At 55.0% G+C, this 15,285-nt stretch overlaps 1 protein-coding gene across 2 annotated transcripts; it reads left to right on the plus strand.

The window, feature by feature from the left end:
* Nucleotides 1–1,103: 1,103 nt before the first annotated feature.
* RLBP1 (retinaldehyde binding protein 1) lies at nt 1,104–9,614 on the plus strand. 2 transcript variants are annotated; one of them, XM_070400371.1, is made up of 8 exons: nt 1,104–1,178; nt 1,424–1,566; nt 1,754–1,882; nt 3,305–3,509; nt 4,715–4,893; nt 6,174–6,332; nt 7,716–7,826; nt 8,954–9,614. In XM_070400371.1, exons 2-8 carry the CDS (start codon nt 1,555–1,557, stop codon nt 9,110–9,112), a joined length of 954 nt encoding a protein of 317 aa, XP_070256472.1. In that variant the 5' UTR covers nt 1,104–1,178; nt 1,424–1,554; the 3' UTR covers nt 9,113–9,614. The 2 variants fall into 2 exon arrangements, with proteins under 2 accessions (XP_070256472.1, XP_070256473.1); XM_070400372.1 differs by lacking the exon at nt 1,104–1,178 and having other exon boundaries at nt 1,321–1,566.
* Nucleotides 9,615–15,285: the final 5,671 nt, after the last annotated feature.

Consider the following 15,285-nt stretch of genomic DNA (forward strand, 5'->3'; position numbering starts at 1 on the left):
TGCGGTGACCCCCAACCATAAAATGATTTTCGTTGCTACTTCATAACTGTAATTTTGCTGCTGTTATGAATCATCATGTAAATATCTGATATGCAGGATGTATTTTCATTGTTACAAATTGAACATAATTAAAGCATAGTGATTAATCACAAAAACAATATGTAATTAAATATGTGTTTTCCGATGGTCTTAGGCGACCCCTGTGAAAGGGTCGTTCGACCCCCGAAGGGGTCGCGACCCACAGGTTGAGAACCGCTGCTTTGACCCTTTCCGTAGGGTCTTTAAAGGTAATTAAGGTAAATTACCTGAATTTAGGTCATCAGGGTAGGCCCTAATGCAATAAGACTAGTATCCTTATAAGAAGAGGAGATGGCCCGGCTGGTGTGGCTCAGTGGTTGAGCATCAACCTATGAACCTCGGGGTCACAGTTCGATTCCCGATCAGGGCACATGCCCGGGTTGCGGGCTCCATCCCCAGTGCTGGGCGTGCAGGACGCAGCCGATCCATGATTCTCTCTCCTCATTGATGTTTCTCTCTCCCGCTCTCCCTTCCTCTCTGAAATCAATTTTTTTTAAAAAAGTGGTCCTAACATAGCACAAACTGCCTAGCAGGGGGGTCGGCCTATCTAGTCTTGTCTCCCCCTCAGCCTAACCAGCTACCTTTCCCCACTGGCCCCATTCACTGTGGAGGTGACAACTCCCTCGCCAGGCCCCGCGGGGCTAGGGGAGAGGGTGGCAGGTCTGGATTCCCCCAAGCTGCCATTGCATCAGCAATCACCTTTAAAATCTCTCTGTGCCTCCTGCAAGCCTTCCTCTGGGTGTGAGCTCCCGGGGCCCCCTGGGAGGAGGGAGAGGGCAGGGAGGGGGGAATGGGGCTGGCCCACATCCCACCCCCCAAGCCCGGCTTCCACATGGCTGAGCAGGAACTCCCGGGCAGACCACACAAAGGAGGGCTTTGAGGCAGCTCCAGCCGGGCCGGGCCGACCCCCTCACCCCCCTGGTGCTGTGCTTGTCCCAATCTGGGCCTCCCGTGAGCCTGATTGAACAGGAAATCATGGCCCTGAGAAGTTCCTTGTGACATTCTAATCCCAGCCTGCTGACGGGACCACGCCCCCGGCGGAGGGCTCCCCCAGGACACAGGCACCAGGTGGCCCCAAAGAGGAGCTGCGGGCCCAGCAGGTAAGTCAGCACCAGGGGCCCAGCTGGGCGGGGAGGCGGGGGGAGTCCAGGACTACGGTGAAGAGTCAGGGATGGGGGGTAGTGGGGGAGGCGCGCACAGCACAGACGCCTGCAAAACGGAAACCAACCAGCTACTTTCCAGGCTGAGCCAGACCGGCCTGTTGGCAGACTTAGCACATAAGTATCAATGAAATGTGAATGTGAACTTAAATAAGGAATTTCAGCCAAGACAACCAATGCCCCAGGTGACTGTGATGCGGGGGAAAGTTTGAGAGCCGCCGCCGTTCTGAGACCAGATCTGCAATTTCTCCATCCACTGCTGCCCCGACCCCCTCTCCCAGGACAGAGGCCGGGGACTCAGGCTCCTGGAGGCAGCATGTCAGGGGGGGTGAGTACCCCTGCGCCCTGGGGCTCCCCTCCACCCACCTTCCCCCCGCCTTGCCCCGTCCCTGAGTCTCCACACCTGGCCTGCCCACAGTCATGGCTGGAGCCCTAGGGTAGGGTTCCAGCCGGCCATGGGCTCGGCTCGGTCGGGCTGATGGGAACCTGTCACTGCTTTTTCCTGACGCCTGCAGGCCGGCACCTTTCGCGAGGTCCCTGAAGAGGAGCAGCAGCTGCGCGCCCAGCTGGAGCGGCTCACAACCAAGGACCACGGGCCTGTCTTTGGCCAGTGCAGCGAGCTGCCCCCACACACCTTGCAGAAGGTGAGGTGGTCCCGGGTGCGGGGGGCGGGGGGTGGCAGGTGAGGGAGGCAGCAAGGGGGGATGTTGATGGCCTCCTCGCTGCTGGAGGCAGCGTCCTGCCCCAGCTCTCCCGGTTGTCCTGAACCTCATGGGCTGGCCTGTGCTAGGGGGCCTCCTGGAGGTTAGGCCTGGCAGCCGCTGGGCTGGCCAGACATCAGCCGGCCTATCCAAGTCTACAGCCCCCAGGGCTCCCTGAGACTAATGCGGGACCTGGGGCCTCCGGCCAGACTCTGATATGAGGGACGTTGCATTTTTAAAAAAATATTTTTATTGATTTCAGAGAGAAAGGGAGAAGTAGAGAGATAGAAACATCAATGATGAGAGAGAATCATGGATTGGCTGCCTCTTGCACGCCCCTTTGTGGGGATCGAGCCTGCAACCTGGGCATGTGCCCTTGACCGGAATCGAACCCTGGACCCTTCAGTCCGCAGGCCGATGCTCTATCCACTGAGCCAAACCAGCTAGAGCTATCTTTTAAAAAATATATATATATATATATATATATATATATTTTTTAAATATATTTTATTTATTTTTTACAGAGAGGAAGGGAGAGAGATAGAGAGTTAGAAACATCGATGAGAGAGAAACATCGATCAGCTGCCTCCTGCACATCTCCCACTGGGGATGTGCCCGCAACCAAGGTACATGCCCTTGACCGGAATCGAACCCCGGGACCCTTCAGTCCGCAGGCCGACGCTCTATCCACTGAGCCAAACCGGTTTCGGCTTTAAAAATATATTTTATTGATCTTTTACAGAGAGGAAGGGAGAGGGATAGCGAGTTAGAAACATCGATGAGAGAGAAACATCAATCAGCTGCCTCCTGCACACCCCCTACTGGGGATGTGCCCGCAACCAAGGTACATGCCCTTGACCGGAATCGAACCCGGGACCCTTCAGTCCTCAGGCTGACGCTCTATCCACTGAGCCAAACTGGTCAGAGCTGGGGCTATTTTTAAAAAAATATATTTTTTTATTGATTTCAGAGAGGAAGGGAGAGGGAGAGAGAGAGAAGCATCAATGATGAGAATCATGGACCGACTGCCTCCTGTACGCCCCCTGCTGGGCATCGAGCCTGCAACCAAGGCATGTGCCCTGACCGGGAATCAAACCGTGACCTGGTTCATGGGTGAAAAACACAATGTACTCCAAGGACTGGGCAGAGGGTTAACCAGGGGCTCCCGTAAGTGCAGGCTGTTACGATGACAGACATTCAGACCTTTGGCTACGTCCTGCCAACAAGCCAGGATGAGCAGATGCACAGATGGACCTAATGTTCTCCCAATACAACCAGGTGTCCGCAGCGAGGTCTCACCCTGTGTGCGTGTGTCCCGCCCCGCACAGCACCTACCCACGACTTCCTGCTCCCACTTTGTTCCAGGCCAAGGACGAGCTGAACGAGAGGGAGGAGACACGGGAGGAGGCGGTGCGGGCGCTGCAGGAGCTGGTGCGGGAGCAGGCGGCCTCCGGGCAGGAGCTGGCCCGCGCGGTGGCCGAGAAGGTGCGGGGGAGGGACAGCGCCTTCTTCCTGCGCTTCATCCGAGCCCGAAAGTTCCACGTGGAGCGCGCCTACCAGCTGCTCAGAGGTGAGGCCACGCTGGGAAGCTGGGGGAGGAGAGGAGGTGAGGAGGGTGGTGCTGACGCTCACGGAGCCACAGCTCACACTGACACCTCGCGTCCCTCCCATTCCCTGCCCGGCGCGTCTCTAAGGCTCCTTATCTTTCCCCCTAAAACTGTCAGATGTGGGCGATCCCGCTCAGCTGTGACAATGAACGAATGAATGAATGAATGGGGCAGGTGAATGAATGAATGAATGAATGGGGCAGGACCAGATTCCTAGAGATCTGGCTCCTCTCCTTCCCAGTCTTAGGACTCAATGAGTAGAACCATGTTAACATAAAAACAATCAAACGTGTAAAGAATTTTGTGAGTTTATTTGAGCCAAACTGTTGACCTATGCCGGGAAGCAGAACCTCAATGGATTGAGATAATGCTCCGGAGAATGACGGGTTACATCTGTATTTATTATACATGGCAATCAAAGGAGGGACATAGGTGAGTTACATGAAATTAATTGGTGATCGCCGGGACCGGTTTGGCTCAGTGGATAGAGTGTCGGCCTGCGGACTGAAAGGTCCCAGGTTCGATTCCGGTCAAGGGCATGTACCTGGGTTGCGGGCACATCCCCAGTGGGAGATGTGCAGGAGGCAGCTGGTCGATGTTTCTCTGTCATCGATGTTTCTAACTATCTCTCTCCCTTCCTCTCTGTAAAAAATCAATAAAATATATTTAAAAAAAAAAGAAAGAAATTAATTGGTGATAGACTAGAGAGGCGGGAGAAAGCAAAGGGGGGTGGAGAGAGACATCATCATCTCATCAATGATGAGAGAGAATCACTGATTGGCTGCCTCCTGCATGCCCCACACTGGGGATCAAGCCCTTGACCGGAATTGAAGCCGGGAGCCTTCAGTCTGCAGGCCAATGCTCTATCCACTGAGCCACACCAGCTAGGGCTTGGGGTTTGATTTTATCCCCTCTTCACCCCACTCAGCTCACCCTGAGCCCCTGCCCGTGGGAGAGAGGAAGACCCAGTAGGTGCCGTCCTCAGATTTAGGGTCCCACCTCACCTGTGGGCAGTTGACCAATGATGTTCCGGCCTAGAGTCTTGATTCCCGCTGCAATTATCCCAGAGAGGGGGTGTCCTGCTCTGTGCCACGCAGGCCTCGGGATCCCCCCCTCTCCCCAGGACGGGCTGGCTTCCTGAGGGGCCCCTCTGTTCTCTCTGCGCCAGGCTACGTGCACTTCCGGCTGCAGTACCCCGAGCTCTTCGACAGCGTGTCCCTGGAGGCCGTCCGCTGCACCGTCGAGGCCGGCTACCCCGGCGTCCTCTCCAGTCGGGACAAGTACGGCCGAGTGGTCATGCTCTTCAACATCGAGAACTGGGACTGCGAAGAAATCACCTTTGACGAGGTCAGCGAGTCCCTCGCACACGCTGAGCTGGGCTCCCTCCCCCAGCCCTGGCCTCTGTGGGGCTGTCACTCTGCGAGGTGGGGGAGGGAGAGGCAGGCAGCCAGGGCCGCCAGGCCCTGTCCAGCTGGGGGAGAACTAACTCCTAGGGTGGCCAGGGCAGCTTTACAGGCCGGGCCTGCTGGCCCAGGGTCCCGGTGTCCCTGCCAAGCGGGGTGACAGCTGTGGGCCACGAGCTGGGCTCAGCCCAAGGTTGGAAGCTGAGAGCCACAAAGAACAGGGAGAGCGGGGAGGGGTTCTGGAGAGCACAGGCAGGTTCCGCCTCGTTAGCAGCCTGACGTCTTGGCATTGACACGTAGGAGCTGCCCTGCCCGGCCTGCGTGGCTCAGTGGTTGAGTGTTGACCTATGAGCCAGGAGGTCACGGTTCGATTCCCGGTCAGGGCACATGCCCGGTTGTGGGCTCCATTCCCAGTGAGGGGCGTGCAGAAGGGAGCCGATCCATGATTCTCTCTCATCATGGATGTTTCTCTCTCCCTTCCTCTCTGAAATCAATTCAAAAAATACATTTAAAAAAAAGTCTTGGCACCGTAGCCGATTTGACTCAGTGGATAGAGCATCAGCCTGCGGACTGAAGGGTCCTATGTTTGATTCTGGTCAAGGGCACCTACCCGGGTTGCGGGCTCGATCCCCAGGAGGGGGCGTGCAGGAGGCAGCTGATGCATGATTCTCTCTCATCATTGATGTTTCTCTCTCTCTCCCTCTCCCTTCCTCTCTGAAATTAATAAAATATATATATATTTTTTTAATATATTTCTTTGTTGATTTCAGAGAGGAAGGGAGAGAAGAGAGAGAGAGAGAAACATCAATGATGAGAGAGAATCATTGATTGGCCGCCTCCTGCACAGCCCCTACTGGGGATCGAGCCTGCAACCCAGGCATGTGCCCCTGGCCGGGATCGAACCCGGGGCCCTTCAGTCCGCAGGCTGACGCTCTATCCACTGAGCCAAGCCAGCCAGGGCAAAAAATATATATATATATATTTTTAAAAGCCTTGGCAAATACAATGAAGTTTAAAGGGGACAGAGAGAAGCATGCTGGCATCTCACCATGGCTGGGACACTCGCGGTTGTTTCTTGGGACCCATTCACAGAGGGGGGATTGTCCCAGCTCTAAGCCAGTGACGGTGGGTGACAAGTGACTTCCGATAAGGGTGCACCAGTCGGCTCCCCCGCCAGGACCTGGTCGCTGCGGCCGGGGCTGGCAGCCTGTTCCCTGTGCCCAGATCTTGCAGGCCTATTGCTTCATCCTGGAGAAGCTGCTGGAGAACGAGGAGACGCAGATCAACGGCTTCTGCATCGTGGAGAACTTCCGGGGCTTCACGCTGCAGCAGGCTGCGGGGCTGCGGGCCGCCGACCTCAGGAAGATGGTGGACATGCTCCAGGTGAGGCCTCCGTGCTGGCCCGAGGGGGGGATGGTGGGGGGACCCCAGCACAGGGCGGGAGGCGGGGCGGCCGGCCCTGGTGCCGGCAGGGAGCTGAGAATGGGCCACAAAGGGCAACGCCAACCACAGACACTTGCGTGGTGATCGACAGTGGGACAGGGATTCACGTTCATTAACTCATCTACCCGGAGAGAGCATCCTCTCGCTGCTTCCCGCTTCATTTTTTCCACATTTTTTATTTTTATTTTTTAAATTTTTATCTATTTTTTTAATCCTCACTTGAGGATATTTTTCCATTGATTCTTAGAGAGAGCGTGGAAGAGAGAGGGAGAGACCGAGAGAAACATTGATGTGAGAGAAAGACATCGATTGGTTGCCCCCTGCACACGTCCTTGACCAGGGCCCAGGCCAGGGAGGAGCCTGCAACTGAGGTACATGCCCTTGACCGGAATTGAACCCGGGACATATTCGGGCCGCAGGCCGACGCTCTATCCACTGAGCCACACGGCCAGGGTGTTCCTGCTTCATTTTTAAAACCTGGAAAACGAGGCTCAGAGATTGGTGTGACTTCTCAAGGTCACAAAACTCTAAAGTGGCAGAAGCCGGACTTGAACTTACACCTTTTGACCCCAAATCCCACTCTGTCTGCATATGTCTCTTTGAATGTGAATTTATCCTGAGAGGATATCACTAACGCCCATGACACTCACTCCTATAAGTGTCATGAGTCCTTTTGTTAAAAAATATATATTTTGTATTGATTTCAGAGAGGAAGGGAGAGGGAGAGATAGAAGCATCAATGATCAGAGAGAATCATTAATCAGCTGCCTCCTGCACGCCCTGCACTGGAGATCGAGCCCGAAACCCGGGCACATGGCCTGACCGGGAATCGAACCATGACCTCCTGGTTCCTAGGTCGACGCTCAACCACTGAGCCACGCTGGCGGGACCATGAGTCCTTCCTTAGAGCTCATCTTAAGTCTGCTGTCCGTGCACCTGGGGAAGGAAGGCGGGATGGGTGGGGGACAGTGAGCATGACAGAGGTGTCCCCGTGGTCTATGATGGTTTGCAGTCACTCAGCAGGCAAGTGGGTTTGGAAAGCCCGGTCCCCTACAAACCCAGCGAGGCTACCATTTCATTTCTTCACTCCACCGAAGCCCGAGGTTTCGGGGAGAGGGCTGGGCTGCATGGCCTCTGGGGCTTCCTGTGTGTGTGTGTGTGTGTGTGTGTGTGTGTGAAGCCAGGGCTCCCCAGTTGGTGGCCTGGGGCTGGAACCTTCAGGGGGCTGTCCCCGTGCCTTGGGGAGGGAGAGGGAGTGGGGGAGTCAGTGGGGACCTCTGAGGCCATCGCCGCTGCGGCGTGGGGCGCTCCCTGTCCCCGCAGGACTCCTTCCCAGCCCGGTTCAAGGCCATCCACTTCATCCACCAGCCCTGGTACTTCACCACCACCTACAACGTGGTGAGGCCCTTCCTGAAGAGCAAGCTGCTCCAGAGGGTGAGTGGCAGCCGGATGCCGCACAGGGGCGGGGCGAGCAGGGGTGCTGCACAGCGATTGGCTGCTGAGTGGGTGAGAGAATGGGGCTTCTTATTTTATTTTGTTAATCCTCACCCGAGGATATTTTCCCATTAATTTTTATTTTTTTATTATTAAAAAAAATATATATATATTTTAAAAAATATTTTATTGGTTTTTTTACAGAGAGGAAGGGATAGGGATAGAGAATCAGAAACATCGATGAGAAAGAAACATCGATCAGCTGCCTCCTGCACACTCCCCACTGGGTATGTGCCCGCAACCAAGGTACATGCCCTTGACCAGAATCGAACCCGGGACCCTTGAGTCCGCAGGCCGACACTCTATCCACTGAGCCAAACCGGTTAGGGATTAAAATATATTTTTATTGATTTCAGAGAGGAAGAGAGAGAGAGAGTTAGAAACATCAGGGATGAGAGAGAACCATTGATTGGCTGCCTCCTGCACGCCCCACACTGGGGATGGAGCCCACAACCCAGGCATGTGCCCTTGACTGGAATCAAACCGCGATCTCCTGGTTCATAGGTCGATGCTCAACCACGGAGCCATGCCAGCCAGGCAATGTGTTTGGTGTTTTTTATTTTTTTCCCAATATATTTTATTGATTTTTTTACAGAGAAGAAGGGAGAGGGATAGAGAGTTAGAAACATTGATGAGAGAGATCGATCAGCTGCCTCCTGCACGCCCCCCAGTGGGGATGTGCCCGAAACCAAGGTACATGCCCTTGACCGGAATAGAACCTGGGACCCTTCAGTCCACAGGCCGACGCTCTATCCACTGAGCCAAACTGGTTTGGCTGTTTGGTGTTTTTTATTTTATTTTTATTGATTTCAGAGAGGAATGGGGAGGGAGAGATAGAAACATCGATGATAAGAGCGATTCATTGACTGGCTGCCTCCTGCACGTCCCCTTCTGGAGATCGAGTCCACAACCCGGGCATGTGCCCTTGACTGGAATTGAACCTGGGATCTTTCAGTTCACAGCCCGATGCTCTATCCACTGAGCCACACCGGCTAGGGCTGTTTGGTGACTTTTGCTGAGGGCATCCTAGGGCCCCCCAGCTCAGCTCTGTCTCTGCTTTCCTGCAGGTCTTTGTCCATGGAGATGACCTCTCCGGCTTCTTCCAGGAGGTCGACAAGGACATCCTGCCCACCGACTTTGGGGGCACCCTGCCCAAGTACGATGGCAAGGTGGTGGCTGAGCAGCTCTTCGGGCCCCGGGCCCACGCCGAGAGCACGGCCTTCTGAGGACACTCCTGCCTCCGACCCGTAGTTAGCATCCCTGGGCCTCTCCCCAGTGCCCCGGACCCAGAGCTGGGAAAAGGGCTGCCTAGGGGGGGGCTGTGGTCCCTGACCCTCCCTGAGCTTGGGTGAGCTCAGGCGTCACCCTCCTCCTAAGTCCGGGGGCAACAAGCCAGGGGGAATTCACTTGAACAAGAAGAATTGGGGCCCTAGCCGGTTCGGCTCAGTGGATAGAGTGTCAGCCTGCAGATAGAAGGATCCCGGGTTCGATTCCGGTCAAGGGCATGTACCTCGGTTGCAGGCTCCTCCCCAGCCTGGGCCCTGGTCGGGGTGCATGCAGGAGGCAAATCATCGATGTGTTTCTCTCACATCGATGTTTCTCTCTGACTTTCCCTCCCTCTTCCACTCTCCCTAAAAGTCAATGGGAAAATATCCTCGGGTGAGGAATAATAATAATAATAATAATAATAATAAATACATATCTTGTTTAAAAAAAGACGACGATGATGACCTGGGGACAATTACATTCTTACTGTCTTTGAAGCTTTGGGATAATGGCTCGTGTGAGGTTGTTTCCAAGACTCTACGTTTCATAATGATTTCCTTTGCAAGAGAGTTTTGCTACTTTAGAGCTGTGAAAACAGGCCAGGAGGGGGTGGAAGCGTGAGTGATCTGGGGGCACCGGAACCTCGGCAGCCAGCAGGCAGTGAGGGCTTCCACGTGGAGGCAGGCTTGCAGCCGCTCCATTTTGGGGTGGCCTGCTCCCCTCAGTCAGGTGCGGGCTGGTGCGGGCAGCGATGGCCAGTTGTGTCCCCCTCCTCCTGTCTGTGGGGTCTCTCTAGCAAAAGCTGCCAAAAAGAGTGGAGCTACTCTAGAGCCTCATCCTGAGGGATTTCCTACAACATCTGGAGCTGAGGCGGCCAGGAGCTGACAAGTGAGTTTGCTGACTGTGGGCGGGCACCGCCCCCTGCTGGCCATGCCCTGGTACTGCCCCTCCCCGCTCAGAGACCCGCTGAGCAGGAAAGAGGTGGGCGCGCTGGGCCAGACCTTCCCTGTCCCCTTTGGGAGAATGTGTCCCAAGACCATGAATGTTTTTTTTAAAAAAATATATTTTATTGATTTTTTACAGAGAGGAAGAGAGAGGGATAGAGTTAGAAACATCGATGAGAGAGAAACATTGATCAGCTGCCTCTTGCACACCTACTGGGGATGTGCCAGCCACCAAGGTACATGCCCTTGGCCGGAATCGAACCTGGGACCTTTCAGTCCGCAGGCTGACGCTCTATCCACTGAGCCAAACCGGTCGGGGCGACTATGAATGTTAATGTTAAATCTGACATGCTCAGCCTTGCAAAAATCCCAGCTGCCTCCACGCTGGGTGCCTACAAGTGGCCACCATCACCATAATAGTAAGAGAGGAAGCGGGGCCCAGCCGGCCGGCGCGGCTCAGTGGTTGAGCATCGACCCGTTTATGAACCAGGAGGTCAGGGTTTGATTTCCGGTCAGGGCACATGCCTGGGTTGAGGGCTCGGTCCCCAGTGGGGGGCGTGCGGGAGGCAGCTGATGGATGATTGTCATCACTGATGTTTCTCTCTCTCCCTCTCTGAAATCAACAAAAATATATTTTAAAAAGAGAGGCAGAGGGACAATAAGATAGCCTTTTGAAAGCCACCCGCACAACTTGACTTCAACGACAACTACTTGCTGTCCAGGACCGCTTCCTTTCTGGAGACACGTGGATGAAGCAGGGATTCATCTCTGCCACCCCACGTGGACCTCGGGGGAGGCTGGGTTAGCTGATGGAGGCAGCTGGTTAAGGCGGGTGGAGGTCTTGGCAGGGAAACGGGCCGCCAGGTTTTGCCTGGCGAAGGGGGGAGACCATTCTGCATGCAGGCTCCCGGGGTGGGGAGCATGGCGAGCTCTCCTGGCTGTTCCAGTGCCTGGCCCGGAGGGGGTGGGGTTGGGGGGGGCTGGGCTTGGATTCAGACAGATACCAAGGAGAAGAGAACACCACCATCGCCCAACCAACCCAAGACAATCCCAATTCAGGTCCTATCCGCCCACTCTGTTCAGAGAACCCCACTGGAAAAGCACATGAATCAGCCATGGCAACCCCCACTTACCTCGCACCTCACATTTTGCCTACACGGTTCGCTGTGCTGATGAAAGCGCTGATTTCTCACTTATCTCAGGCCTTGGCTTTCTTGCCTGGAGAGACGGGCTTGCAAAGACACCTTGGGCTGGTCATTCCCCCGAATCTGCAAGGCTGGGTTAAAATCAGTCGTCATGAGCCCTGGCTGGTTTGGCTCAGTGGATAGAGCGCCGGCCTGGGGACTGAAAGGTTCCAGGTTCGATCCTTATCAAGGGCACATGCCTGGGTTGGGGGCTCGATCCCCAGTGGGGGGGCGTAGAGGAGGCAGCCAGTCAATGATTCTCTCTCATCATTGATGTTTCTCTCTCTCTCCCTCTCTCCCTTCCTCTCTGAAATAAAAATATATATATTTTAAAAAACCAGTCATCACAAGAACTTGGTGTTTGGCCCATTTCCTTCAAGCTCACACTTTGGTGAAGACACAGCCAAGAACCCTTTTAAATATAAAACCCCCACCATACAGAAAACACGCAGCCTCGCCACATTTTTAGTCTTTTAATTTTTTTTTTAAGTAAAGAAATTCCATTGAATCAAAGATAACAAAATTACAGTTTTCGCTTGTAATGATCTTTGTTTACCACCACACGGAATCAACATAGGACCCCAACGCAATATGAGAACATAAAGCGATCAAGGACACCGCTGTTTAGTATAGTTTCTTAATAAAGGTAAATCTCCACGTTATTTAGAAAAAATTGCATTGCTAGTTGCAGATCTTAAACACCTCGGTGCTGGAGGGTCCCGTGTCCCGCCCCCCCTCCCCCCAAACCCAGCAGCACAGAGGATTTCAGAACACAAACGCAAAAACACACGGTTTTCAGGGCAGCAACGTTACGTTTCAGGGAAATCGAAACAAAACGACACACAACAGCGATCAGGAATGTGAACGCGATGGTTCCCAAAAATCAATCTGGAAGCAGATCTGTGAGGGGAAGAACCAGGCTGACGGGAGTCTGAGCGGGCCAGGGAGGGGGGCGCGCACTGGCTCCCGCCCCTCCCCGCCCCGGTGGGTGGGTGTCGCTAAGGCAGCTGCAGTGGCAGGAGTCGGAGCTCAGGTACAGTGACGGTCTTCCTGAGGCAGTGGGGTGGAGAGGTGACAGGGCAAGAGGCGGACGTGTGCTTCGGGGTAGCTGATGAGGCCAAAGCAAAAACCAAACGGGACCTAACTGGGCACCCACACCCGCGGCCTGGGGGCTGCTCAGCGTGGGTGGTCCGGGGTGGGGGGGCGGGAGAATGCCCATTGAGGTGAGGGTATTTCTGCAGGTGCTGTAAGCGACGGTCCCCAACTTATGGCAATAGTAGTAGATTTCTTGGCTTATGGGGACCAGGAGGGGGAGAACGTAGGCTATAGATTTCATTACTAATGGACAGAGGAGTCGAGTTAAAAGGCTTAATCTGCCAGTTAAGAAAGGAATGTCATCTTATTATATTAGAGACACCCACACACGTGCCGGGAAAAACAGCTCAGGAAACATGGAGGGGGTAGGGGGGGAGCTAGCTCTTCCAAAAGGGGCAGCTGTCCGCTGTCTGGTGGTGGAGAATGGCTGGCGCGCTGGACCCCGCAGCCTGCTTCCGAGGAGGCCCGGCGGCAGCATCCGGGGCCAGAGGAAGCGGCTTTTGTTTGGGGAGCATCCCAGCCTCACGGCCTCAGATACAGTTTGGCAAAAGCAATGCTACTCTAGGAAGAGGGGGGTGCCTCCCTCTGCTGACAGACAACAGAGGTTCTCTAACCTTCCCCTCCACCGCTGGGCCCCTGCCCGCCACGGACAGGCCCCTTTTCACGGCCTTGGGGAGCACCCAAGTCAGCCAGAGTGGCTTTGAACAAGAGGCCAAGAAGGAAGAGAGGCGTCAGAGGAGGCATTTGGCAGGTTCTGGGTCCCCCAGCGCCGAGGGGTGGGGGTGCCGAACGTAAGAAGGCGCGTACAGGCCACAGGAGAAATGCTCTGGTTTTGCTTGTGGCTTCGCTTCTAACTCCCTCAGCGGGAGGATTTGAATGGCGATGCCACGATACTGGGGGATACTGGGGAGGAGGGATATTCAAGTTAAGGCTTTCTGGTCAAAGAAAGGGATTCCAGATGATATTGTGAGCGGATGCTGCAGGCAAAGGCTTCTTAGCAACTTGGAACGCCACGTGAGGTGTCAGTGATCTTTATTTCACCTCCAAGCCAGGACCGAGGCCCCGGGAAGAGAAAGGGCCCCTCACATCCCAGACATCTGCCTGCCTGGCAAACACCAACAAGAACACTCGCATTGTCCCCCTGGAGCTGGTGAAAGGACCCGCAAGTCACACGGCGACAAAGCGCGCTCTCATTCTCGGCAGCCCTACCCGGGGAGTCGGGCTTTAATGAAGACGGGGTTGGAGAATGAAAGCCGGAGCTGGAAGGCTGTCTGCCTGGGAACTCTCAGTGCTCTGCCTGAGTCACACAGAAAGATGGGCCACCTGCCTCGTGCCAACGCTGCACCTGCCCTGGTCACGCGGCCAAGCCTCGGGACAGCAAGACAGCAAGGACATGGAGATAAAGATGGAGACGCTGAAGAGAAGCCAAAGGCACAGGGCAAGGGCAAGGGCAAGGTCTAGGGTCTTCACCGCAAAGCCTGATGCAGCAGCTCCCTCCCCCAGGCCCCTCAAGGGGAGCCAGGGGCCCTGACTCACCGGATTCTAAAGCAAGAGCTGCAGAAGGCCAGTGGGAGTGTTCGGGAGAATGACCTGTACATACATGAATGGTTTTAGAGACGGTCTAGGACAAGCATGTCAAACTCACGCCCGCCGGTGGGCCACACGCCTCGAGGCATGTGGCCCGCCGGCCACGAGTTTGACATGCTTGGTCTAGGATCCCTGGGGCTCAGGGAGGTGAAGAGACTGCCCCCATCCAGGGTGAATGCGGGACAGGTAGGACCAGCACCCAGGTCCCCTGCACCCTGCTTCCTAACACCGCGCCCAGAAAGGGGCGCTCCCCTTCCAGGCACATTGCCCCTCATGTGGTCTGTCACAAGGCCCATCCACCCCCCGCCAAGTGTGAAATGCCCACTGACAGCTTACAAGGAGGGTGACCACAAACAACCTTCCGCTCCAGGCCGCCCTGGAGTCCCTGGTGCAAAGTCACAGCAGAGAAGTGAGGGGTTTTCTTTCTTTCTTTCTTTTTTTTTAATCCTCACTGGAGGATATTTTTTCCACTGATTTTTAGAGAGTGGAAGGGAGAAGGAGAGACAGAGAGAAACACCGATGTGAGAGAGACACATCGATGGGATGCCTCCCACCTGCCCCTGACCAAGGCCGGGAGCCTGCAATCGAGGTACGTGCCCTTGACCGGAATCGAACCCGGGACCCTTCAGTCTGCAGGCCGAAGCCCTAGTCACTGAGCAACACTGGCCAGGGCAAGGGGTTTTCTTCAAGGCTGTTAAGCGCCCTCTAACAGAAGTGCATCAAGGAGACCTGACACCATTTTTCAGAAAATCCTAATTTGCCTCAAATCGGTTACTCATCAATGCCTTCAAATGGTTTAGGAGGCAGGGGCTACAACCAGAGGGAACATGGGTACCCCCCCCCCCCTTCCCTTGGTTTTTAACGTGTTATTCCTGCGATTGAACTGTCTGGGTCTATGCAACTTACATCCTTACACTGACTTCAGAATAGAGTGTTCAAAAGCCCTAGTTTTAGCCCAAGTGGGGCCTTAATAGCCAGATGAGCGCTCCCATCACCGTCAGAAATGAACGACTTCCGAAGAAAAGCGAAGGGAAGCGGGAGGGAGGAGGAAGCTGACCTACATAGAAAACGCCGCTCCCCTGTTTACCAGGCGAGTTCGCCTCTCTGCAGACTCAATGCCCTGTGCGCCCATTCAGGGCAAACAAGAACGTCCCTGTTAAGGCGGCCACAGCCACCCTCTCATTTCCATGCCCGGGAGCCTGGCGCTGAACAAAGAGCTTCAGTGGACTTCGTGTGAGCGCCATTCAGAGTCACACACTGAAAGGAGCTCAGCTGGGACGCCACCCTCGCAGCCCCGGGGGGTGAATTCCGGTTGGGTGGCAA

Source organism: Myotis yumanensis, unplaced genomic scaffold, assembly GCF_028538775.1.
Source record: "Myotis yumanensis isolate MYYU_CA2020_CCGP unplaced genomic scaffold, mMyoYum1.0.hap1 SCAF_20, whole genome shotgun sequence".
In the NCBI taxonomy this organism is placed as follows: domain Eukaryota; kingdom Metazoa; phylum Chordata; class Mammalia; order Chiroptera; family Vespertilionidae; genus Myotis; species Myotis yumanensis.

What these genes read in the sequence shown, in the direction of transcription:
- RLBP1 (XM_070400371.1), top strand. An exon ending in CCCCACACACCTTGCAGAAG is followed by an intron (nt 1,883 to 3,304) that starts GTGAGGTGGTCC and finishes ACTTTGTTCCAG; the next exon opens with GCCAAGGACGAGCTGAACGA. An exon ending in AGATGGTGGACATGCTCCAG is followed by an intron (nt 6,333 to 7,715) that starts GTGAGGCCTCCG and finishes CTGTCCCCGCAG; the next exon opens with GACTCCTTCCCAGCCCGGTT.